We start from the raw sequence: 26,106 nt of genomic DNA on the forward strand, positions 1-26,106 counted from the left end.
TTCTCTCTTTTTTATTACCCTATGTTCATCTCTTTCATTTCTTAAATTCCACATATGAGAGAGTTCTGGTATTTGTCCTTCTCTGACTGACTGACCTCACTGACACTCTAGCTCCATCCATGTTGTTATAAAATGATAAGATTTTATTCTTTCTTATGGTTGAGTAATATTTCATTATATATGTGTATGTATATTTATATATTCATATATACAAAAATGTATACATATATACATATATGTATGTATATATAATGTGTATATATGTATACATTTTTGTATATACAAATATGTATGACATTTTGTATATATATAAATGTATACATATATGACATATATGTATACATTTATATATATATACATACATATATGTATGTGTATATATGTATACATTTTTGTGTGTATATATATACACATATACACACACACACACCCCACAATTTCTTTACCCATTCAACAGTCAATGAACATATGGACTCTTTCCATAATTAAGCTATTGTAAATAATGCTGCTATAAACATCGGTATGCATGTGTCCCTTCAAACCAATATATTTTTTTAAATATTTAGTAGCAAAATTGCTGAATCATAGGGTAGTTCTATTTTTAACTTTTTGAGGAAACTCCAGACTGTTTTCCAGAGTGAATGCACCAGTTTCCACATTTGAAGCCTTATGAACAATTCTGCTAGGAACATTCACATACACATCTTTGGTCAAAAATATGTTTTACTTTTTCTTGGTTATAAATTAGGAGTGGGAATTCTAAATCATATGATAAATTTATGTTTAACATGAAATGAAATTGTCAAACTGTTAACCAAAGTGTCTGTACCATTTTACATTTTAGACAACAATACATTACCGCATTTATTATTATCTGTAATTCTCATTATGGTCTTCTTAGTGGATGTGAAGTGTATCTTTTTGTGGTATTGGTTTGACTTTCTCTAATGTAAAATGATGTTGAATATTATTTGATGTGGTTTATAGCCTTTGTATTCCTTCCTTGATGAAATATCTATTATTTTGCCATTTTAAATTTAATTTTTATTTTGTAAATAGAACTTATTTATTTATTTGAAAGAGAGAGCAAATGAGAGAGAGTGAGCAAGTGTGCATGAGCAGGGCAGAGTAGAGGAAGAAACACATTCTCCACTGAGCAGGAATCCTGACAAGGGGCTCCATCTTAGGACCCTGGGATCATGACATAAGCAGAGGCTTAAATAATTATGCCACCCAGGCACCCTATTTTGCCATTTTTCAATTGAAATATTTGTCACTCCATTTTTGACTTTTAAGAAATCTTTTTAATTTGGATACAAATATTTTATCAGATAAATTTTTTTTAAAGATTTTATTTATTTATTTGGCAGAGAGAAATCACAAGTGGGCAGAGAGGCAGAGAGAGAGAGAGGAAGCAGGCTCCCAGAGAGAGCCCAATGCGGGACTCGATCCCAGGACCCCGAGACCACAACCTGAGCCGAAGGCAGCGGCTTAACCCACTGAGCCACCCAGGCGCCCCTCAGATAAATTTTTTGAACATAATTTTTTTCTAGTTTTTGTATTGTCCTTTCATTTTCTTTTCAAAAATTATTTTGATTAACATATAATGTATTATTTGCCCCAAGGTACAGGTCTGTGAATCATCAGGCTTACATATTTCACAGCACTCATCATACTACATACCTTCCCCAATGTCCATAACCCAACCACACTCTCCCTACCTCCCCAATCCCCAGCAACCCTCAGTTTGTTTGTGAGAGTAAGAGTCTCTTATGGTTTGTCTTCCTCCTGATCCCATCTTGTTTCAATTTTTTCCTTCCCTACCCCCAAGCCTCCACTCTGCCTCTCAAGTTCCTCATATCAGAGAGTTCATATGATAATTGTCTTTCTCTGATTGACTTACTTCATTCAGAATAATACCCTCTGGTTCCATCCACATCATTGCAAATGGCAAGGTTTCATTTTTTATGGCTGCATAGTATTTATCTCTCTCTTTCTGTGTGTGTGTGTGTGTGTGTGTGTGTGTGTGTGTACACACCACTTCTTATATATCCATTAGGTGGACATCTCGGTTCTTTCCATAGTTTGGCTATTGTGGACATTGGTGTTATAAACATTTGGGTGATTATGCCCCTCTGGATCACTATGTACTTTTAGGGTAAATAACCAGTAGTGTGATTGATGAGTCTTAGGGTAGCTCTATTTTCAACTTTTTGAGGAATCTTCATGTTGTGGAGTGGCTGTACCACTTGCATTCCCACCAATAGTGTAGGAGGGTTACCCTTTCTCTGCATCCTTACTAACATCTGTCATTTCAAGACTTGTTAATTTTAACCATTCTGACTGGTGTGCAGTGATATCTCATTGTGGTTTTGATTTGTATTTTCCTGATGCTGAGTGATGTGGAGCACTTTTTCATGTGTCTGTTCGCCATCTGGATGTCTTCTTTGCAGAAATGTCTGTTCATGTCTTCTGCCCACTTCTTGATTGGATTATTTGTTCTTTCAGTGTTGAGTTTGATAAATCTATATAGATTTTGGATACTAGCCCTTTATCCATTATGTCATTTGCAAATATCTTCTCCCACTCTATCAGTTGTCTTTTGGTTTTGTGGACTGTTTGCTGTGCAAAAGCTTTTGATCTTAATGAAGTCTCAATAGTTAATTTTTGTCCTTGATTCCTTGCTTCTTGTGATGTTTCTAGGAAGAAGTTGATGTGGCTGAGGTTGAAGAGGTTGCTGACTATGTTCTCCTCAAGGATTTTGATGGATTCCTATCTCACATTGAGGTCTTTCATCCATTTGAAGTCTATTTTTGTGTGTGGTGTAAGGAAATCGTCCAGTTTCATTCTTCTGCATGTGGCTGTCCAATTTTCTCAACACCATTTGTTGAAGAGACTGTCTTTTTTCTATTGGACATTCCTGCTTTGTAGAAGATTAGTTGGCCATAGAGCTAGGGGTCCATTTCAGGGCTCTCTATTCTGTTCCAATGATCTATGTGTCTTTTTTTGTGCTAGTACCATATTGTCCTGCTGATGACAGCTTTTTAATAAAGCTTGTAGTCTGGAATTGTGATGCCACTAACTTTGGCTTTTTTTTTTTTTTCAACATTCCTCTAGCTATTTAGGGTCTTTTCTGGTTCCATACAAATTTTAGGATTATTTGTCCCATTTCTTTGGAAAAAAGGGATGGTATTTTCATAGGGATTGCATTAAATGTGTAGCTTGCTCTCAGTAGTATAGACATTTTTACAATATTTGTTCTTCCAATCCAAGAGTGTGGAAATTTTTTCATCTTGTGTGTCTTCCTCAATTTCTTTCACAAGTACTTTATATTTTTCTGAGTACAGATCTTTTGCCTCTTTGGTTAGGTTTATTCCTAGGTAACTTATGGTTTGGGTACAATTATAAATGGGATTGGCTCCTTAATTTTTCTTTCTTCTGTCTTGCCATTGGTGTATAGAAATGCAACTGATTTCTGTGCATTGATTTTATACCCTGACACTTTACCAAATTTCTGTATGAGTTCTAGCAATTTTGGAGTGGAGTTTTTTGGGATATCCACATAAAGTATCATATCATCTGCAAAGAGTGAGAGTTTGACTTCTTTGCTGATTCGAATGGCTTTTATTTCCTTTTGTTGTCTGATTGCCGAGGCTCAGACTTTTAGTACTATGTTGAATAGCACTGGTGATAGTGGACATGCCTGCTGTGTTCCTGACCTTAGGGGAAAAGCTCTGTTTTTCTCCATTGAGAATGATATTCGCTGTGGGTTTTTCATAGATGGCTTTGATGATATTGAGGTATGTACCCTCTATCCCTACACTTTGAAGAGGTTTTTTGTTTTTTTGTTTTGTTTTGTTTTTAAAAGACTTTATTTATTTGTTAGAGAGACACAGAGAGAGAGAGGGAACACAAGCAGGGTGAGTAAGAGAGGGAGAAGCAGGCTTCCTGCCAAGCAGGGAGCCCAATGTGGGGCTTGATACCAGGACCCTGGGATCATGAACTGAGCTTAAGGCAGACACTTAACAACTGAGCCCCCAGGTCCCCCTGAAGACTTTTGATCATGAAAGGATACTGTACTTTGTTAATGCTTTTTCACCATCTACTAAGAATACATATGGTTCTTGTTCTTTCTTTTATTAATGTATTGTATCACATTGATTTGTGGATGTTGAAACAACCTTGCAGCCCAGAAATAAATCCCACTTGGTTGTAGTGAATAATCCTTTTAATGTACTGTTGGATCCTATTGGCTAGTATTTTGGTGAGAATTTTTGCATCTGTGTTCATCAAGGATATTGGTCTGTAATTCTCCTTTTTGATGGGGGTCTTTGTTTGGTTTTGGGACCAAGGTAATTCTAGCTCCATAAAAGGAGTTTAGACGTTTTCCTTCCATTTCTATTTTTTGGAACAGTTTCAGGAGAATAGGTATTAATTCTTCTTTAAACATTTGCTTCTTCTGGGCAGTTGTCTGGCCCTGGGCTCTTATTAGTTGGGAGATTTTTGATGACTGCCTCAGTCTCCATACTGTTTATGGGACTGTTCAGGTTTTCTATTTCTTCCTGGTTCAGTTTTGGTAGTTTATATCATTCTAAGAATATGTCTATTTCTTCCACATTGTCAAATATGTGACGTATAGTTGCTCATAATATGTTCTTATAATTGTTTGTTTTTTCTTTGGTGTTGGTCATGATCAATCCTCTTCCACTCATTATTTTATTTATTTATTTATTTATTTTTGGTCATTTCCTTCTTTTTTTTTTTTTTTTTTATAAGTCTGGCCAGGATTTTATCAATCTTATTAATTCTTTCAAAGAACCTACTGCTCCTAGTTTCATTGATTTGTTCTACTGTTCTTTTGATTTTTATTTCATTGATTTATGCTCTGATCTTTATGATTTCTCTTCTCCTGCTGGGTGTAGGCTTTCTTTGCTGCTCTTTCTCCAGCTCCTTTAGGTGTAGGTTTAGGTTGTGTACTTGAGACCATACTTGTTTCTTGAGAAAGGCTTCTATTGGTATATACTTTCCTCTCAGGACCACCTTTGCTGTGTCCCAAAGATTTTGAACAGTTGTGTTTTCATTATCATTTGTTTCCATGATTTTTAAATTATTTTTTAATTTCATGGTTGACCCATTCATTCTTTAGTAGGATGCTCTTTAGCCTCCATGTATTTGAGTTCTTTCCAACTTTCCTCTTGCAATTGAGTTCTAGCTTCAGAGCACTGTGGTCTGAAAATATGCAGGGAATAATCCCAATCTTTTGGTACTGGTTGATACCTGATTTGTGAATCAGGATGTGATCTATTCTGGAGAATGTTCCATGTGCACTAGAAAAGAATGTGTATTCTGTTGCTTTGGGATAGAATGATCTGAATACATCTGTGATGTCCATCTGGTCCACTGTTATCATTTAAAGCCTTTATTTCCTTGTTGATCTTTAGCTTGTATGATCTGTCCATTTCAGTGAGGGGGGGTGTTAAAGTCCCCTACTATTATTGTATTAGTGTTGATGTGTTTCTTTGATTTTGTTATTAATTGGTTTATATAAATGGCCGCTCCCTTGTTAGGGGCAGAGATATTTAAAATTGCTAGCTCTTCTTGTTGAACAGACCCTTTGAGTATGATATAGTGTCCTTCCTCATCTTTTATTTGTCTGATATAAGGATTGCTGCTCCAGCTTTCTTTTGATATCCTTTAGCATGGTAAGTTGTTTTCTACCCCTTCACTGTAAATCTGGAGGTGCCTTTGGGTCTAAAATGAGTTTCTTGTAGACAGAATATCAATGGGTCTTGTTTTTTTGTATCCATTCTGATACCCTGTGTCTTTTGATTGGGGCATTTAGCCCATTTACATTCAGGGTAACTACTGAAAGATATTAATTTAGTGTCACTGTATTGCCTGTAAGGTGACTGTTACTGCATATTGTCTCTGTTCCTTTCACTTCTATTACTTTTAGACTCTCTTTTGGCTTAGAGGAACTCTTTCAATATTCCCTGTGGGGCTAATTTGGTGTTCTCAAATTCTTTTAGTTTTTGTTTGCCCTGGAAGCTTTTTATCTCTACTTCTATTTTCTTTTTTTTTTTTAAGATTTTATTTATTTATTTGACAGAGAGAGATCACAGTAGACAGAGAGGCAGGCAGAGAGCCCGATGTGGGACTTGATCCCAGGACCCTGAGATCATGACCTGAGCCGAAGGCAGCGGCTTAATCCACTGAGCCATCCAGACGCCCTCTACTTCTATTTTCAATGATAGCCTAGCTGGATATAATATTCTGTCTGCATATTTTTCTCATTTAGTGCTCTGAATATATCATGCCAGTTCTTTCTGGCCTGCAAGGTCTCTGTGGATAAGTCTGCTGCCAATCTAATATTTCTACCAGTGTATGTTTCAGAGTTCCCAAGCTGCTTTCAGGATTTTCTCTTTGTCACTAAGAATTGTAAGTTTTACTATTAGATGATGGGGTTTACCTATTTTTATTGATTTTGAGGGGGGGGTTCTCTGCGCCTCCTGGGTTTTGATGCTTGTTCCCTTTGCCATATTGGGAAAATTCTCTACAATAATTTGCTCCAATACACCTTCTGCCCCCCCCCCTCTTTTTTCTTCTGAGATCCCAATTATTCTAATATTGTTTTCCCTTATGATGTCACTTATCTCTCAAATTCTCCCCTCATTGTCCAATAATTGTCTCTTTTTTTTGGTTCAGCTTCTTTATTCTCCATCATTTGGTCTTCAATATCACTAATTCTCTCTTCTGCCTCATTTATCCTAGCAGTAAGAACCTCCATTATTTATTGGACCTCATTAATAGCTTTTTAAAATTTCAACTTAGTTAGATTGTAGTTCTTTTATTTCTCCAGAAAGTGATTTAATTTCTTCAGAAATTTCTTCAGAAAGAGATTCTCTAATATGTTCCATGCCTTTTTTGAGCCCAGCTTGCACCTTGATAATCATCTTTCTGAACTCTAGTTCTGACATATTACCCATATCCATATTAATTAGGTCCCTAGCCATCAGCATTGCCTCTTATTCTTTTTTGTTGGTGGGGGTGGCTGGTGAGTTTTTCCACTTTGTCATTTAATACAGATAAGAATATATGAGCAAGAGAATAAAATACTAAAAGGGTGGCAAAGATCCCGGAAAAATATACACTGACCAAGTTAGAAGAGTCCCAAAACCGGGGGGGGGGGGAAGGGAGGAAAATAAAAATTAAAAAATAAGAAATAAAAAATATATATTAGACTGGTGAATAGAGCACAGCACCCACTTGATTTGGGGTGTATTCTGGCTCTTAGAAGAAACTACCTCCCAAATAAGGATAAACATGATGAAGGGATGTAATATGCCTGTAAAGGTGAAAAGTAAAAGATGATTCTAAAAAAGAAATTCATAAGCTAAGTTAATTGGGAAAAAAACGAGAGAGAGAGAGAGAGAGAGAGAGAGAATGTGATATGGCTGGAGACTAGAACAAAGCCATGTGTTAGATTTAGGGTATATTTTGATCTATTAGAAGAAATTGTATCCCAACATTTTAAAGAAAAAATACTATATGTATACAAAAAATAAGGTTAAATAGTGAAGGGATAAAATATGACCATAACAATGAAAATTTAAAAAGATTTTTTAAAAAGGTATTGTTAAAATAAAATAATTTTAAAACATTAGAAGAGGAAAGAGGAAAAATTAAAAAAATAGGATTAGAAAAAAATAAAATTAAAAACATTTAACTTTGCAAGACTAAAGACACTGGGGAAAAAAGCCATGAATTCTTTGTGTTGCTTTCCCCTAGCTCTGGTTCTGCAGCTCTCCTTGATCAGTGAATTTGGTCTTGCCTGGATGATATTGCTGATCTTCTGGAGGGGGTGGGGGCTGTTGCAGTGATTCTCAAATGTCTTTGTCTGAGGCAAATTTGCACCTCCCAGGGTCCAGGCTAAGTAATCTACTCATGTTCACTCTTGGTAGCTTTTGTTCCCTGACCACTTTCTGTAGAGCTTTGGAGGATGGGAATGAAAATTGCAGCCTCCCAGTCTCTGGCCTGTCAGAGCAGAGAGCTCAGGGCCCCACTCCTCAGTGCACCCTCAGAAAAAAGTGATCAATCCCTCCCATCTCCCTGGTCCCTGGCTGCATTCCATACTCACACATCCTGTGACCAGGTGTTTCTATCTCTGGTGCACAGCCCCATTTGGTGTCTCCAAACCCAGCAGATAACTGCCTCATGCTCCTGCACCAGTCCTCCCAGAGGAGGAAGGATGGAGTCTCTTCAGATCTGTCACTTGTGGGGGGGTCCCTGCTTGAAAAACAGTGGCCTGACTATGCCTTGGATCACAGTTTAAGGTAACCCAAACTGAGAGCTCACTCCTTTGCTCTATCTCTGTAGCCAGCTTTCCCTCTATGATACCTGGCAGCTTGCCACACTCAGACAGCCCCAGTCTTTCTGTGATCCTGTGGGTCCTGAGACCACATTGTCCCCTTGAGGGCTCAACTACTGCTTAGCCTCTGGAACAATATCCCTCAATGGGACAGACTTCTAAAAGTTCTGATTTTTTTGCTCCACTTCTCCACTGCTTTCCAGGAGCTACTTCCTCCCTCTGCATTCTATCTTCTTGTCACTTCGGATTCACTTCTCCACACATCCTACCTTCCAGAAAGTGGTCAATTTTCTGTTCCTAGAATTGCTGTTTTTCTTCTCCTCTATCTCCTGTTGAATTTGTAGGTGTTCAGACTCATTTGATAACAATCTAGCTTAATTCCTTGGCCCTAATGGTTTTTTAGTCTGCTACACCTCCACCATCTTGCTTCCCTCCCAAAGATTAATTTTCAAGAATCATTTGGTGGTTATGTGCTCACTAGAAGAATATATCACCCTTTCATTTTCCTATTGGTGTATTTTAAAATGCTTAAGATTTTATTTTGATAAGATCCAACATATCAGTTTATTTTTTCTCAAGCTTTTGGCTTCACATTTCAGAAGGCATTGCATAATTTGAGGTTTCAGATATTTTTTCTCCATTTTTTTCTACTGGAAGTCTTATGGTTTTAGCTCTTGCCTTTAGGTATATGACACTTTTTGAGTACATATTTTGTATTGCGTGAGGGAAACATCCCAATACATCTTTTTGCATGTGGATATCTGATGTGCCAACACCAACTCTTGAAAAGACTATACCTTTCCCCATTGAATTGCCTTGGTTCTTTTGAAAATATCAATTGATCACGAGTTTATTAATGGATTTAAACTTTTGTTCTACTGATCTATTTATCTGTCTTCATGCCATTCTCTTCATTACTATCATTTTATATTATGTTTTGAAATTTTAAGATGTTTTCTTTTTCAATTGTTAAGTTCTCTGCTATTTTTAGTTTGAACTGAAGAAGAAACACTGATGAATGTTGGACTCTCATGCTTTAGATGTGCTTCCTTTTTTGATTGTTCGGTTCCCTGCTATTTTTAGTCCAAACTGAAGATAAAATTTGAAGATGTTAAGTCTTCTCATTTTGATCTTTATAAAAGTGTATCTTGGCTATTTTGATTCCTTTGCATTTCCATATGAATTCTAGAATCTAATTGAAAATTTTAAAAGAAAAACAAAAACAAAATCCTGGGACAATTCTGTTAGGAATTGTGTTGAATCTGTAGGTAACCTTGGGTTGAATTGCCATTTTAAAGACTTACTTTTTTATGTATTTATTTGTCAGAGACAGCGAGATAGAGAGCATGAAAAAGGAGGGGGAACTGCAAGCAGAAGCAGACTCCCAACAGATCAGGGAGCCCTATGCGGAACTCAATCCCAGGACCCTGGGATCATGACCTGCCCCAAGGCAGATGCTTAACCTTCAATTGCCATTTTAATATTAGACTTTCTATTCATGAGTATAGAATGTTTCTCTTTTTACTTATATCATCTGTGTTGTCTCAGCAATGTTTTGTAGTTTTAGTGTACAAATCTTTCATCTTTTCATTAAATTTCTTCTTATTTGACATTCTTTGAAATTGTGAATGAATAGTTTAATTTCACTTTAGACATGATTAGAGTTTGTGTGTCAATTTTTTTTTTAATCCTGTAACCTTACTGAATTCATTGGTCAAGTTCTAGTAGACTTTTATGGACATTTGTATAATTTTATTCAGGAATAATGAGTCAACTGTGAATAAAAGGAGATTTGCTTCTTTTTCCAAATCTGGATTTTTTTAAAACTAACTGCATAGAATCTCCATTACAATGTTGAATAGAAATAGCAAAAGCAGATATCCTTGATTCCTACCATGAAGTGAAAAAACACATTATTTTATTATTAAGTATTTCATCTGTTGTATATTTTCATAGATACACTTTATTAGGTTGAAAACTGCCCATCTGTTTCTAGTTTGTTGATTTTTTTATCATGATGGTATTGGATTTTATCAAATGCTTTTTCTGTGCCTATTGAAATGATTATGTTATTTTGTTGATTATTTTATTAGTATGGCTTGTTACATTAATTGATGTTCACACATTAAACTAATCTTACATCCTGGGCACAAAACCCACTTGATGGTGATCGATAATCTTTTTTGTATGTCTTTTTATATTCTATTTGTTAGTTTTTATTGAAATCAGTGTGATACTATCCTCCTAGAATAAGTTTAGAAATATCTCTCCCCCCTTTATTTTCTAGAGGATTTTGTAGAATATTGCTATTGTTTATTTTTTAAAATATTGGTAAAGTACACCAGTAAAATCAACTGGAACTGGGAATTTCTTTGTGGAAAGTTTATAATTAATAATATATATAATATTATATATAATATAATGATTATATATATAATATATTTATAATAATATAAATAATAATAATAATATAGTTGTGTCACTAATAAGTAACTAAGATATTAACAAATTAGTAAATTTTAGTTAGTAAATAAGTAAATTAACAAATTAGTAAATATTAATGAATTAGTTTTATTACTTAATATTTAATAATTAATTAATTAATATTACTATTTATTGGTAATAAAATAATAAATAAGATATTAAATCTTACTTGTTAGAGCTCTATCTAGATTTTCTATTTCTTAAGTCATTGTCAGTAATTTGTATTTTAAAGAATTACTGCATTTCATCTAAGTCTAATTTAGTGGCATAGGGATTTTCATAGAAATCCCATTTTAGCCTTCTAATTTCTGAGAGTTTAATAGTGATGTCCTGTCTTGCAAAACCCCCTCATGTGTATGTGAGTTGATTATTGTGGCTTTAAATTTTTTTTCTCTTACTCTTTTTTTTTAAAGTTTTTAATTTTTTTTTTAATTCCAGTTAGTTCACACACAGTGTAATATTAGTTTCAGTTGTATAGTTTCATGATTCAGAACTTCCACACAACACCTGGTTCTCAATATAACAAGTGCCTGTGCTTCTTATTATTGAACTTTGCTGACTTTTCTAAGAAGGAACATTTATTTAACTGACTGACACAAATATTGAATTTAAGGTTTTCTTTATTGATTGATCTTTTAATAAAGATTTTATTTATTTATTAGAGAGAGAGAGAGAGCATGAAGGGGGAGAGGAACAGAAGGAGAAGGGAGAAGCAGACTTCCCACTGAGCAGAGAGTCCACAACATGGCTCCATCCAAGGACCCTGAGAAAATGACATGAGCCAAAGGCAGATGCTTAACCGATAGAACCACCCAGATGCCCCTTCTTCATTGATTTCTAATTTCATTACTTTTGTTTGCTTCAAGCTCAGTTTATTACTTACTTTTTGGTCTCTTTAAGGAGAAGCTTAGTTTATTGGTTTAATTAGTAATTGGTTTAATTCTTCTTTTCTGTAGAAGACATTTAAAACTCTACATTTCCCTTTAGGCTCTGCTTTTAGCTGCAGCCAGTAGATTTTGGTATGTAATATTTTCATTTTCATTCAACTCAAAATAGCTTCTAAATTTTCCTTTGATTTCCTTTTTGTTCCACAGATTATTTATAATTATATTGTTTAATACCAAATTTTTCTTTATTTCTAAATTTGCTCCTGTTTTCATTTTCAACTTGATTCCACTGTAATGAGATAAGATCCTTTTGTGGACATTTTTTATTAATCATTTTAGTTTTTCCTGAGTGTATCTCAATTTGCTGTGTGCCCTTGTCTGTTGCCTTTGTGCATTTCTAGAATTCAAAAGTTCCAATTTGAGAACTTTTCCAGTCTTACTGTTGCTTTGGGAGAGAGAATTTATCAAGCCATTTATTAAGTCATTTCAGAAGCTTTTTGCTTCATGTTCTTTTTTTTTTTTTAAGATTTTATTTATTTGACAGAGATTACAAGTAGGCAGAGAGGCAGGCAGAGAGAGAGAGAGGAGGAAGCAGACTTCTTCCTGAGCGGAGAGCTCAATGCGGGGCTCAATCCCAGGACCCCGGGATCATGACCTGAGCAGAAGGCAGAGGCTTTAACCCACTGAGCCACCCAGGTGCCCTGCTTCATGTTATTTTTGACAACTTTTTAATCTGAATTTCGTAGACCTCTCATATATTTCCTCCCAGTTAGCTTCATGTAGTGATAATTATATCCAAAATAACTGTAGACATATTTGCCAATCTGATTTACTTTCTTATACATCTCCTTTTGTGGTTGGTTTCTTGAAGCCACCTGAAGCAACTATGAAAAATTCATCATTTTAACTTGTTCTTTTCCTTAAGTCACTTTGTTCAATAAATAAATTGTGCTCTTCCTTTGTGCTAAAAAAACACTATTTAACTTAATCTCTTCTCTGGAGTGGTCTAGAAAAGTGATTGCCATACTTGTTCTGTAAAGATCCATATTATAAATAGTTTAAGGTTTGTGGGCTGGATGGTCTGCTCACAATTACTCAGTGGTGCCTTGTACACTAAGGAGCCATAGTCAGTACATAATGAATTAGTGTGGCTATCTTCCAATAAAACTGTGTTTACAAAGACAGTTGGTGGGCTGATATTTGGTTTAGAAAAGGTCACCTTTTTACACTCTAATACTTGCCCATTTATTGGAATTTTTCTATTTATTTTGATTTATGCCAGAAAAAAGTAAATAATTATTTTGAGAATGAATAGGTTTTTCGATAGGATGTCAATAACAGATTCAATGAGCGCTCTCTTTTCAAATACATTCCTTCATATCTGCAGTGTTTAGGAACACATGATATTCTTTCCAAATGATCATAGGAAACAGTTTTAGCAAACGTTTTCTCTGCTTATTATGAATGTTTTGTGGTCAGCTTTATCTGGTTTGTCATTTCTATTGCCTAAGCACTAAACCAGACCACACATTTTCTTGTTTAAAAGTACCATTTTCATCTTTAGACTGTACTTTCTGCATTGAGTAGTATAATTAACTTTGGTTTTTGTAAAAATAACTATATTGCCATGGTTAAGAAAATGGCTTGGTATTCCTCACTTCTGCAAATGATAATATGAGAATATCTGGTTCTATGGCTCTCCTGGGCAACTCCTTCAAAATAGTACCTCTGAGAACCAGGAATCTTCTGATCTCCTGTATTCTCCATTTTTAGAGTCTTTGCTCTTAGCCTTGTACCTAGGGAAGGAGTGGGAAAGTGTTACAATGGGAATGAGAATGAAAAAATATCATATGAACTATTTATTGTCAAAAGTATAAATGGTATGTTTTCTGCTGTGCACATTTTATTGACCATAACTCAGTCACATAAACTCACCTAAATGCAATGGGATAGGGAATGGAAACATGTAACTTCACTGCCTATTTAAAAAGTGGATAATTATCTTGGGACATCTCTATTCAATATCAAAGAAAATACAAGTTAGAGAAATTAATTCTTATGGGAATATTTAACAAGATAAGCAGTGAAAACTTTAGGTCAAGCAAAAGTTACTGAATAAATTTGGGAAATAAACAAAATAAGTGTTAGAGGGAAGAAATTACCTCTTGTTCCAATAAATTCAAATATTAGGGCTGATGATGCATATTTATGTTCTTTTCAGACTGGAGGAAAGAATTTTTCCAGACTGGTGAGTCATTCCCTGGTCGTCTAAGAAGGCCTCTACTCCTTACACTCCAGCTCAGTCTCTAGAGAAGTTTCTGGAGGGCAGATGAAAAACTCTACTGAGAATATATACACCTCCCACAGACCCAAGATATCTCAGGCTAACACAGCTATCTCTGTTGCCAGGATCACTCTAACCTTTTCAGAGAATATTATTCTGTCTTTCAGAGAATATTATTGTCTTTGCAGCAAATGTTACTCTAGATCCAGCCACAGCCCATCCTGCACTCATCTTGTCTGAAGAGAACAGATGTGTAAGCTGTGGAAAGAAGCCTCAAGATCTACCTAAGGACCCACAGAGATTTAATTCCCTTCCCTGTGTTCTGGGACACCCAGTCATCACCTCAGGGAGGTGCTACTGGGAAGTAGACATCAGAGATAGTGGAGCCTGGGACCTGGGTATATGCAGGAATAATGTAATGAGGCAGGGGAGGATTTGTATAAAACCTGAGGATGGTTTCTGGGCCATCAGGTTTTATAAAGATGAGTACTGGGCACTCACTTCTCCAGAAATGCAGCTTACTGTAAGAGAGCACCCTACCAGAGTGTGTATTTTCTTAGAATATGAGGATGGACGTATCTCATTCTACAATATGACAGATAAATCCCACATTCACACCTTCTCTCAAGGTTCCTTTAATGGGTCTGTAAGGCCTTTTTTCAGGCTTTGGCTCAATGATTCAAAACATTTGACCATCTGTCCAGTGCCTGAGGCATAACCCTTACTGTGATCCCTCCCCTATATTAGCAGCATCCTAAGACCTGCAGGTCAGTCTGGATTGAAGTACGAGGACATGACATGAATTCTCCTATATCGGAAATAAATTATTTTTTCTTGTCCTTTTCTTTGATTCTCCCTAACATTTATCTCCTTCATCAATGATTCCTCAAAGGCATGGTGCAGCATGCTTATGCTATGTTTAATGAAAATGTATATACATATATAACATATGCACATTCATATAATATAACCATTTTATTACTATAAATGTACACAAGGAACTAATGTGTGTGATTGCCCAAACAATGTTGAAACTTCTTTAATATCTGACAAAGGTAGGAATAAGGAGAATGACCTTTTATTTTATACTCTTTTGTATCTTTGGGTTTTGAACTATGTTTATAAAATGATATGCAGAAAAATAAAATTAGTTTCAAATACATGAAAAACTGAAGTGTTGTCAGTTGTCTAATCAGTAAGACATTCACAGGGAAGCAAGTATTTCCTAGTTTATTTCCTCAATTTATCTTTTCCTTTTCATGAAATTCATTCTTACACTTTTTATTCTCTTCACTCTTGTGAAATATGGATATTCCTTTCTGTTCCTATCACCATTTATATTTTTAGAGACCATTTTCTTAATTTACATGTGATCAAATTAACTTTTTACAATACAAGCCTGTGAGTTTTAACATTTTTAGAAACTCATGTGGCCACTGCTACACTCAAGATACAAGATAAGGACACAAATCCCTTTGTCCCCATACATACTTTTATGTTGTTCCCTTATAGTCAAACTTTTTGTAAATACCCTACCAGCAAAGAAAAAAAAAAAAAATCAGATTTCTGTCCTTATGCTTTTGTATTTTTTAGATGTCACAAAAATAAAATCATATAGTATGCTATATTTGGAGATTGATTTTCATTCAGAATGAGGCTGTTGATGTTCATCCATGTTAACGTAGGCATTAGTACTTCATTTCTAATATTTGCTGAGTAGTGTTCTATTGAATGAATATACCACAGTTTGTCTCTTCACTCACTGAATACCATTTTGTTGTTTCCACTTTGGGATTGTAATCAATAAAGCTGCTATAAACACTCACATGTACTTTTTTGTGTGGACATTATTTTTCACATTTTTATACTAAATACCTAAAAATGGAATTACTGGGTCATCTGGTAAAGAGTGGTTTCAACTTTGTAAGAAACTGTGAGACTTTTCCCAGAAGAGTTTTACCATTGTGAGGTTCCACTAGAAACATATGAGAGCTCCAGCTGCTCCACATCCTTACCAGTGCCTGGTACTGTCAATTTGCCTTTTTGTTTTTTGTTTCATTTTTATTTTATTATTTAATATTATTTATAATAATTTTATAGTGATATTTCACTAAATTTTTGCTTGATTTTCTCTAATGACTAGTAAAGCATCTTTTCTTGTGCTTGTATACCATTTGTGCATCTTCTGCATGAAGTGTCTGTTTAAATCCATAGTCTATTTTCTAAACATTTCAATAGACTTTACTTGAAGAGCAGTTTTAGGTTTGCCAAAAAATTGTGCAGAAAGTACAAAAAGTTTATATAGGTATCCACTCTTCCCTAGTGGAATTTCACCTAGTAATGTCTTGAAGTAGTGCTTTTGTTACAATTGAGGAACCAATTTGATAGATTATTGTTAACTAAATTACATCATTTACATTAGACCCACTCTTTGTTGTACCTTCTATGGGGATTTTGACAAATAAGTAATGTCATGGCATTACAGTAACATACAGAATAGTTTTGTGCCCCTAAATATGTTCTGTGCTCCACCCATGTATTCTTCTCCCCTTTCTGACTTCTGGCAACCCCTGATTTTTTACCCTTTCAATAGTTTTGCCTTTCCCAAATGTCAGATAGTTGAAGTTATACAGATAAGTAGCTTTTTTAGAATGGTTTCCTTCACTTAGAAAAATGCATTTACGGTTTTGCCATGTCTTTTTATTGCCTGATAGCACACTTTGTCTTATTGTTAAATAATATTTCATCATAAGAATATACCATACTTGGTGTATGGTATCCTCCTGGTGAAAGACATTTGGGTCCTTCCAGTTTGGAGCAATTATGAATAAAGCTGATATAAATACTCAAGTGTAAATCATTTGTGGACATACATTTTCAGCTCATTTGTGTAAATACGTAGGAGTATGATTGCTGTACCCTAGTGTATGACTATCAACAAGGAATTAGAGTTCCTGTTGTTTCAGATCCTTGACAGTATTTAGTTTCGGATTTTCACTGTTCTAACAGGTGTGTCATGGTACCTCATGTTTAAATTACAAATTCTGTAATGACATATGATGTAGGACATCTTTTCACATGCTTAGATTCTAATCATTATGAGAGATGTAAGGTTTATCTATAGATATATTTTTTTTTGCATGTGGATGTCCAGTTGTTCCAGCACCATTTGTTGAAAAGAATCTCCTTTCTTTATTGACTTTCCTTTGCTCCTTTGTGAAAGCTCAGTTGACTACGTATGTGTGGATATATTTTTGAAAGTAGTCCATTTGAGAAGTATGTTTGTCTCTCTTTATTCAGTTCTAAGAGTTCTTTATGTATTTTAGATACAAGTCCTTTATTGGATACGTAATTTGCAAATATTTTTACCAGCCTCAAGCTTGTCTTTTCATTTTTTTAACAGTACATTTTGCAGATAAAAGTTTTTACTTTAAGTTCTACTTATCCTTTCTTTCTTTTATGGATCATGATTTTTGTGCTGTTTCAAAAACTATTTGACTTAAAAAAATCAAAGATTTTCTGCTGTATATTTTTTAAAGTTTTTTTAAAAAGTTTAACTATTTATCAGAATCAGCTCCTTCTAAATCTCTATCTGCAGTGCCCAGTCAAGAAAGGAAAATAAAATTTTATATTGTTCACTGGTTATTTACCTTTCTTTCCCAAAGGTAATTATTGTCTTCTAATTTGTCTCACTTTGTGTAATTGAGCTTGCCTTTCTTCCTGTCTGGAACATGCAGGTTGTTGGTTTTCTTTTGATTGTCATTGGAAGTGACTCTGTATTTTGGGAAGGTAATCAATCACCTTTGTACCCTGTTTGAAGACTCCTCTTACACCCAGTGGGGGTTATTCAATACTGCCAGAAATATTTAAAATTAAAACTGTGTGTCTAGAGGAAAAGAAGCAAGTTGAGAATGCTGTAATGGGATATCTAGATCAACCTATGATGCCATTTAGGCTACAACCCATTCTTTGAAAAAATTGAAAGCAACTTTCCTTATCTTATAAATGTTTGCAAAACTAGAAATACAGCTCTGAAGTTTTAAAAATCAGCCACATGACTGAGACAAAACACAAGAGTATTATGACACCTGACAGGCAGATAGCTCAGACACAGACAGGATGAAGGCAGAGATCTGATGGTAGCTAGGCTTCTGTGACGGCTTCTTGAACAGTGACAGGTGAAAACTTTCTGTTTCAGGGAGGGGAGAAAAGGGAGGCAACACAATTTTGTCTCAACTCATCAACACAGACAGACTTCAGTGAGCAAGACAGTGTCCCCAAGTGGAGGCTGGTCTTTATACCAAGACCTGCCCCCCTGTGCCCTATAGGTACATCTTTGCTAGGGCAAGTCTTCCTGAGAATCAGTGCAACAGCTAGCCCTCCCACCAGAAGACCAGCACAAACCCGTCACATACGCCAAGAGTACTGATCAAAACCATGCTTAGCGAAATAAGTCAAGCAGAGAAAGACAACTAGCATATGATCTCCCTGATATGAGGAAGTGGTGATGCAACATGGGGGCTTAAGTGGGTACGAGAAGAATAAATGAAAGAAGATGGGATTGGGAGGGAGACAAACCATAAGTGACTCTTAATCTCACAAAACAAACTGAGGGTTGCTGGGGGGAGGGGGTTTGGGAGAAGGGGGTGGTATTATGGACATTGGGGAGGGTATGTGTTTTGGTGAGTGCTGTGAAGTGTGTAAACCTGGTGATTCACAGACCTGTACCCCTGGGGATAAAAATATATGTTTATAAAAAATAAAAAATTATATTAAAAAAAAAAAAAGGAAAAAAAAAAACCACTGCAAAGCTTTGCCTGTAGGGGGAAATAGGATCTAGCTTTTTTTAACAAGTAGACCAAACACTGAGTTCAGACTTGCCACTTACTGGAAAAGTTCCAAACACTCCCTTCAACAGGCAAGGAGAAATTCCTCAGAAACTGACTAGAAGGAAAGAGCAGTCAAAACACAACACCAGAATGCACACTCTGAAACACCTCCTGAAGCACAAGACCCAAGTATAAGACCTTTACTCAATATAGCTGTTATTCTCAAGAGCAGGAATATAATATGAAAATAAACTGGAAAATCCAGAAGAAACTGACAAATTCATAGAAATATCCAAACTACTAAAGCTTTAATAGGAATAAATAGAAAATTTGAACAGACTGATAACCAGCAAAGAAATTGAATCAGTAATCAAAAATCTTCCAATAGAATCCAGGGCTTGATGGCTTCCCAGGGGAATTCTACCATTTAAAGAAGAGTTAATACCTATTCTTCTGAAACTGTTCTAAAATACGGAAAGGGAAGAGAAACTAGGCCAGCATGACCCTGGTTCCAAAACCAAAGAACCCAATCTAAAGGAGAATTAAAGCCAATACCCCTGATGAAGACAGATGCAAAAATTCTCACCAAGATACTAGCAAATTGAATAAAATAGTACCTTAAGAGAATTATTTACCAAAATCAAGTGGGATTTATTCCTGGGCTGCAGGGGTGGTTCAGTATTCACAAATCAATCAATATGATACATCACATTAAAAAAAAAAAGTGTATAAGAACCAAGGAGGTACTTCACTTGAAGAAGGAAGCTTTCAGATTGATTTTCTAGTTTGAATATGAATTAGCACCATGTTCAGTGAGGTGGAGTGAACCCATGAGGGAAGATCAGGGGAACGGATGGGGTGGGAATGTTATTCTCAACTGAAGTGTATGTCTCTACTGCATTCCTGCTACTTGCTCACAAGGAACCTTTGGAAACTAGACCCTTAAAGACCTCCTAATATGAATCATAACCAAGCAGTTAGGTCCTTCAATATTTTCCTATTCCTCCTCACTGGTGTCTAATTACTATTGTCTTTGCCTATCCAGCTAGAAGATATTTTTAATTATTAGGTTTCCTGGTATCAGACATTTCTCCCAATACTCTTTGACATATCATTTTTGATAGGGCTGACATTTGTTAACTTACTGTGGCAAAATTGATCACCTCTCTGAATTTTTCTTATCTCTCTGAAATTTATATAAGACATGATATCACTGAAATAAAAACACTCTTTTAATGAAAGCTGCAAGAAAGGTGTAAATTGCTTAGGTCAACCAAGTGGAATAACTCAGCATCTAAGGCAATTTTACAAGATTTAGGTGCATAAGCTCTTATTAATGAAGTATTAAGACTTACTAACTCCAGAAGGCACATATTTGTCCTAGTTATAAAGTTATGAATTCAATATTTCATTTCATTAAATCACACCAGACATTCCTAACAAAGGAAACCATCCTGCACAGGTACATATTAAGAACTTTTACTATGTTAACTGGTAGCTTGGAGCTGCTCGTTGAATGAAATGATCTACTTCTCAAGAATGGCACATCCGGGCATGATTTGGCAAAAAGTCCCCAAGATTCCCATTTCTTGTGCAATACCAAACAGCAGTACTAATGGCTTAAATTCTTGAGTGACTCATTATGGATAAACAAATATCCTTCAGGGCAAAGCTACAATATTCTGAATTCCTAATGACTGAAACAACAGTAGCCATTTCAGCACTTTATAGTACTTTAGACTGAATAAAACAATAAATTCTGAGACAATCAGTTGGTGAGATAGGCACATGTCAGGATCAGTACCAAGGAAGTTGGAGAAGGAAGACACTTTGCAAGTGGCCCACAAAGAGGTTACTTGGAGGAAAATGAGGCTCAAGGGAGCACAGCTACATTCAGAGGAGTAATACCAGGAAGCTTAAAAAAAAAAAATCCTCAAAAGAGAAAGGTGAATTATTGAAGGATTTAACTTCTACATTTTCTACTATAGGTACTTAAAAATTCATATATCCTGATTCTCCTAATTCAAAATAATTATAGCAAGGAAGGTTTTGTTTGTTTTTAATAAATAAATCAATTTTCTCTGTTTTGTTGTACATTAATATATGTATTTAAAATTACAAACTTGAAAATGAGGTTTTTCTAATTCTTTTTTTTTTTTTTTTTTGGATCTCAAGAAAGGATTTTTTTTTATTATGTTCAATTAGCCAAAATATAATACATCATTAGTTTTTGAGGTGGTGTTAAATGATTCATCAGTTGCATAGAACACCCAGTGCTAATCACCACACATACCCTACTTAATACCCATCACCTGGGGGTGCCTGGGTGGCTCAGTGGGTTAAGCCTCTGCCTTTGGCTCAGGTCATGATCCCAGGGTCCTGGGATCGAGCCCCCCACTGGGCTCTCTGCTCAGCAGGGAACCTGCTTCCCTCTCTCTCTCTCTCTCTCTCTCTCTGTCTGCCTGTCTCTCTGCCTACTTGTGATCTCTGTCAAATAAATAAAATCTTAAAAAAAAAAAATACCCATCACCTGGTTACCCAAACCTCCACCCCCCTCCACTCTGGAATCCTAATGTGGTTCCTAGAGTCAATAGTCTCTCATGGTTCATTTCCCTCTCTGATTTCTCCCTCTTCAGTTTTCCCTCCCTTCCCCTGTGGTCTTCTGTGCTATTTCTTATGTTCCTTATGAGTAAAACCATATAATAATTATCTTTCTCTACTTGCTTATTTCACTTAGCATAATCCCCTCCAGTTCCAGTCATGCTGATGCAAATCGTGGTTTTTCAACCTTTCTAAAGGCTGAGTAATATTCTGTTGTATATATGGACCACATCTTCTTTAGCCATTCATCTGTTGAAGGGCATCTCACTTCCTTCCACAGTCTGGCTATTGTGAACATTGCTGCTATGAACATTGGGATGCATGTGGCCCTTCTTTTCACTACGTTTATATCTTTGGAGTAAATACCCAGTAGTGCAATTACTAGGTTATAGGGTAACTCTATTTTTAACATCTTGAGGAATGTCCATACTGTTTTCCAGAGGGACTGTACTAGCTTGCATTCTCATCAACAGTGTAAGAGGGTTCCCTTTCTCCACATCCTCACCAACATTTGTTGTTTCCTGTGTTGTTAATCTTTGCCATTCTAACTGGCATAAGGTAATATCGCATTGTGGTTTTTATTAGTACTTCCTTGATTGATAGTGATGTTGAACATTTTTTCATGTATATGTTAGCCATTTGTACGTCTTTTTGAGAAGTGTCTTTTCATGTCTTCTGTCCATTTCTTGACTGGATTTTCTTTCTTTCTTTATTTTTTGAGAGAGAAAGACAGAGAGACATAGCAAGAGAGGAAACACAAACAGGGACATTGGGAGAGGGAGAAGCAGGCTTCCTGTAGAGCAGGGAGCCGGATGTGGGGCTTGATCCTAGGATCCTGGGATCATGACCTGAGCCAAATGCAGATACTTAATGATTGAGCCACCCAGGCAATCCAAGAATATTTGTTTTTTGAGTGTTGAGTTTGATAAGTTCTTTATAGATCTTGATACCAGTCCTTTATAATGTCATTTGCAAATATATTCTCCCATTGTAGGTTGCTATTTAGCTTTGTTGACGGTTTCTTTTGCTGTGGAAAAGATTTTATCTTGATCAAGTCCCAAAACTTCATTTTTTGCTTTTGTTTCCCTTGCTTTTGGAGACGTATCTTGAAAGAAGTTGCTGTGGCTGATGTCGAAGAGGTTACTGCCGATGTTCTCCTCTAGGATTTTAAGGGATTTCTGTTCATCCATTTTGAGTTTATATTTGTGTATGCTGTGAGAATGATCCAGTATCATTCTTCTGCCTGTGGCTGTCCAATTTTCCCAGCACCAATTATTTGAGAGACTGTCTTTTCTCCATTGGATATTTTTCCTTCTTTGTCATAGATTAGTTGACCATAGAGTTGAGCACCCATTTCTCAGCTGTCTGTCTGGTTCCATTGGTCTATGTGTCTGTTTTTTGCCAATACCATGCTCTCTTGATGAACACAGCTTTGTACTACAGCATTAAGTCAAGCATTGTGATGCCTTCAGCTTTGGTTTTCTTTTTCAACAATCCCCTGGGTATTCTGAATCTTTTCTGGTTCCTATACAGTTTCTATACTAACTTTAGGATTGTTTGTTCCAGCTCTGTGAAAAATGTCAACCATATTTTGATAGGGATTGTATTGAATTTGTAGATTGCTTGGGGCAGCATAGAGATTTTCACAGGGTTTATTCCCCCAATCCATGAGCATAGAACATTTTTCCATCTCTTTATGTCTTCCTCAATTTCTTTCATAAGTGTTCTGTAGTTTCTAGAGTAGAGATCCTTTACCTCTTTGGTTATGTTTATTCCTAGATACCTTATGGTTTTAGGTACTATTTTAAATGGAATCTGTCCTTAATTTCTTTCTTCAGTCACATTGTTAGTGTATAGAAGTGCAGCTGATTTCTGTGCATTGATTTTGCATCCTACCACATTGTTGAATTGCCATATGAGTGCTTGTAATTTGGAGGTGCAGGCTTTTGGGTTTTCCACATACAGTATCATGTTATTTGCAAAGAGAAGAGAGTTTTACCTCTTCCTTACCAATTTGAATGCCTTTTATTTCTTTTTGTTGTCTGATTGCTGAGGCTAGGGCTTTAAGTATGTTGAACAAAAGTTGTGAGTGTGGGCATCCCTGTTGTGTTCCTGACCTTTAGGGAAAAGTTCTCAGTTTTTTTATATTGAGAAAGATATTCACCATTAATCTTTTCACAGGTGGCTTTTATGATACTGAAGTATGTTCCTTCTATCCCTACCCTTTGAAGAGTTTTAATCAAGAAAGTATGCTGTACATTGTCAAATGTTTTCTCTACATCAATCAAGAAGATCATATGGTTCTTGTCTCTTCTGTCTGTAATATGATCTATCACTTTGACTGATTTCTGAATGTTGAGCCGCACTTGCATCTCAGGAATAAATCCCATCTGGTCAGGGTGAACAATTCTTTTAATGTATAGTTGGAGCCTATTAGGTAGGATCTTCTTGAGTATTTTGGCATCCATGTTCATCAGGGACATTGGTCTGTAATTCTCCTATTTGATGAGGTCTTTGCCTGTTTTCAGATCAGGGTAATACTGGTCTCATATAATGAGTTTGGAAGTTTTCCTTCCATTTCTATTTTCTGGAACAGCTTCAGTAGACTAGGTATTAATTCTCTAAATGTTTGGTAGAATTCCCCTTGGAAGTCATTCATCCCTGAACTCTTCTTTTTTCGGAGCTTTTTGATTATTGTTTCAATTTCCTTGCTTGTTATTTGTCTGTTCTGGTTGTCTATTTATTTCTGTTTCAGTCTTGGTAGTTTATAAGTATCTAGGAATATGTTCATTTTGTCCATATTGCCTAGTTTTTTGAGCAGATAGTTGTTGGCAATAAGTTCTAATAATTGTCTCTATTTCCCTGGGTTTGGTAGTGATTTCTCCCATTTCATTCATGATTTTATTAATGTGTATCCTTTCTCTTTTCTTTTGAAGAAGTCTAGCCAGAAGTTCATTGATCCTATTAATTCTTTCAAAGAACCAGCTTCTACTTTTGTTAATATATTCCACTATTCTTCAAGTTTCCATTTCATTTGTTTCTGCTCTAATCTTTATTATTTCTCTTCTGCTGCTGGGTTTAAGCTTTCTTTGCTTTTTTTTTTTTTATTCAGGTCCTTTAGATGTGCATTTGGGATTTTTCTAAATTTTTGAGAGAGGCTTGGATGGCTATATATTTTCCTCTTGGGACTGCCTTTGCAATATCCCATAGGTTTTGAACCAATGTGTTTTCATTTTCATTGGTTTGAATGAATTGTTTAATTTCCTCTTGAATTTCCTGGTTGACTCATTCATTTCTTAGCAGGATGCTTCTTAACTTCCAAGGGTTTGTGTTCCTTCCAAGTTTTTCCTGTTGAGTTCCATTTTCAAAGCATTGTGGTCTGAAAATAGGGAATCATCTCAATCTTTTGGTTGAGACCTTGAATTGTGACCCAGTATGTGATCTGTTGTGGAGAAAATTTCACGTGCACTCAAGAAGAATGAGTATTCTATTTTAAGATGGAATGTTTTGTATATATGTACAAAGACCATCTGGTCCAATGTGTCCTTCAAAGCTCTTGTTTCTTTTCTGATGTTCTACTTAGATGATCTGCATTTTGCCATGAGTGGAATGTTGAAGTCTAGTAATAATGTATTATCATTTATATCATCTTGTTCACGATGAGAACAACTATTAAAAGGTATGAATTTTGTGTTATTGTGTTACCTGTAAAGTCCCTGTTTCTATAGACTGTCTCTGTTAATTTCTGGTCTATATCACTCCTGGGTTTTTTCTCCTTTATAGAATGTCCCGTGATATTTCTTGCAGGACTTGTTGGTGGTCACATATTCCCTCAGTTTCTGAACAGTCCTGGAAGCTCTTTATCCCTGTATCTGTTCTGAATGAAAGCCTTGCTGGATAAAGTACTCTTGGCTACATGTTTTTCTCATTTACTATTCTGAATATGTCTTGCCAACCCTTTCTGGTTTGCCAGTTCTCTGTGGATATGTCCGATGGTATTCTGATGTACCTCCCTCCATGTCTAAGAAATCTCTTCCACCTAGCTGCTCTCAGGTTGATTCCCTTGGTTCTAAGATTTGCAAGCTTCACTATTATATGTCAAGATGTTGACCTGTTTTTATTGATTTTGGGAAGGATCCTCCCTGCCTCAGATAGGAATGCTTGTTTCCTTCCCAGTATTGAGGAAGTTCTCAGCTATGATTTGCTCAAATATACCTTTAAGTCCTCCCTCTCCTTCCACTCTCTCAGGGTTTCCAATAATTCTGACATTAGAACATTTCATGGTGTCATTGATCTCTCTAAGTCTATTTTCATGTGCTACTGGCTGCCTCTCCCTATCCTCCTCAATTTCCTTCTTTTCTATCAGCTTATCTTCTAGATCACTAATTCGTTCTGCTTCATTTATCCTGGCTGTTAGAGTATCCAGTTTAGACTGCATCTCTTTCATAGCATTTTTAAGTTTGGCCTGATTAGATTTCATTTCTGCCTTTAGAGGTTCTATATTGTCACTAATGCTTATTTCAAGACTAGCTATTGACTTCATAATTGTTATACTGAAATCTATATCTGACATCTTGCTTATATCCATATCCATTAGTTGTATGGCAAAGGGCATTGCATTTCCTTTGTTGGTATTTCCTCCTCCTTGTCATT

The 26,106-nt window shown here is 35.7% G+C and overlaps 2 protein-coding genes across 12 annotated transcripts in view; one reads left to right on the plus strand and one right to left on the minus strand.

Annotated features, from left to right (window-relative positions):
* The window catches only part of LOC309865790 (butyrophilin subfamily 1 member A1-like), a 45,210-nt gene extending 29,366 nt beyond the window's left edge, over window positions 1-15,844 (plus strand). For 6 of the 11 annotated variants that reach the window (XM_082732622.1, XM_082732616.1, XM_082732617.1 and 3 more), the window contains 2 exons: window positions 13,961-13,987; window positions 14,212-15,844. In XM_082732622.1, the coding sequence (XP_082588748.1) occupies window positions 13,961-13,987; window positions 14,212-14,741 (557 nt within the window). In that variant the 3' untranslated portion in view covers window positions 14,742-15,844. Of the gene's footprint in view, window positions 1-2,703; window positions 2,816-11,839; window positions 11,872-13,960; window positions 13,988-14,211 lie in introns of those variants that run through there. The other 5 variants (XM_082732615.1, XM_082732613.1, XM_082732619.1 and 2 more) reach the window with 3 other exon arrangements.
* LOC309865787 (endogenous retrovirus group K member 7 Env polyprotein-like) overlaps window positions 1-26,106 on the minus strand; it is a 1,143,634-nt gene that overhangs the window by 287,443 nt on the left and 830,085 nt on the right. The window lies entirely within an intron of this gene.

Source organism: Mustela nivalis (genome assembly GCF_964662115.1).
Source record: "Mustela nivalis genome assembly, chromosome: 5".
Taxonomy (NCBI): Eukaryota; Metazoa; Chordata; class Mammalia; order Carnivora; family Mustelidae; genus Mustela; species Mustela nivalis.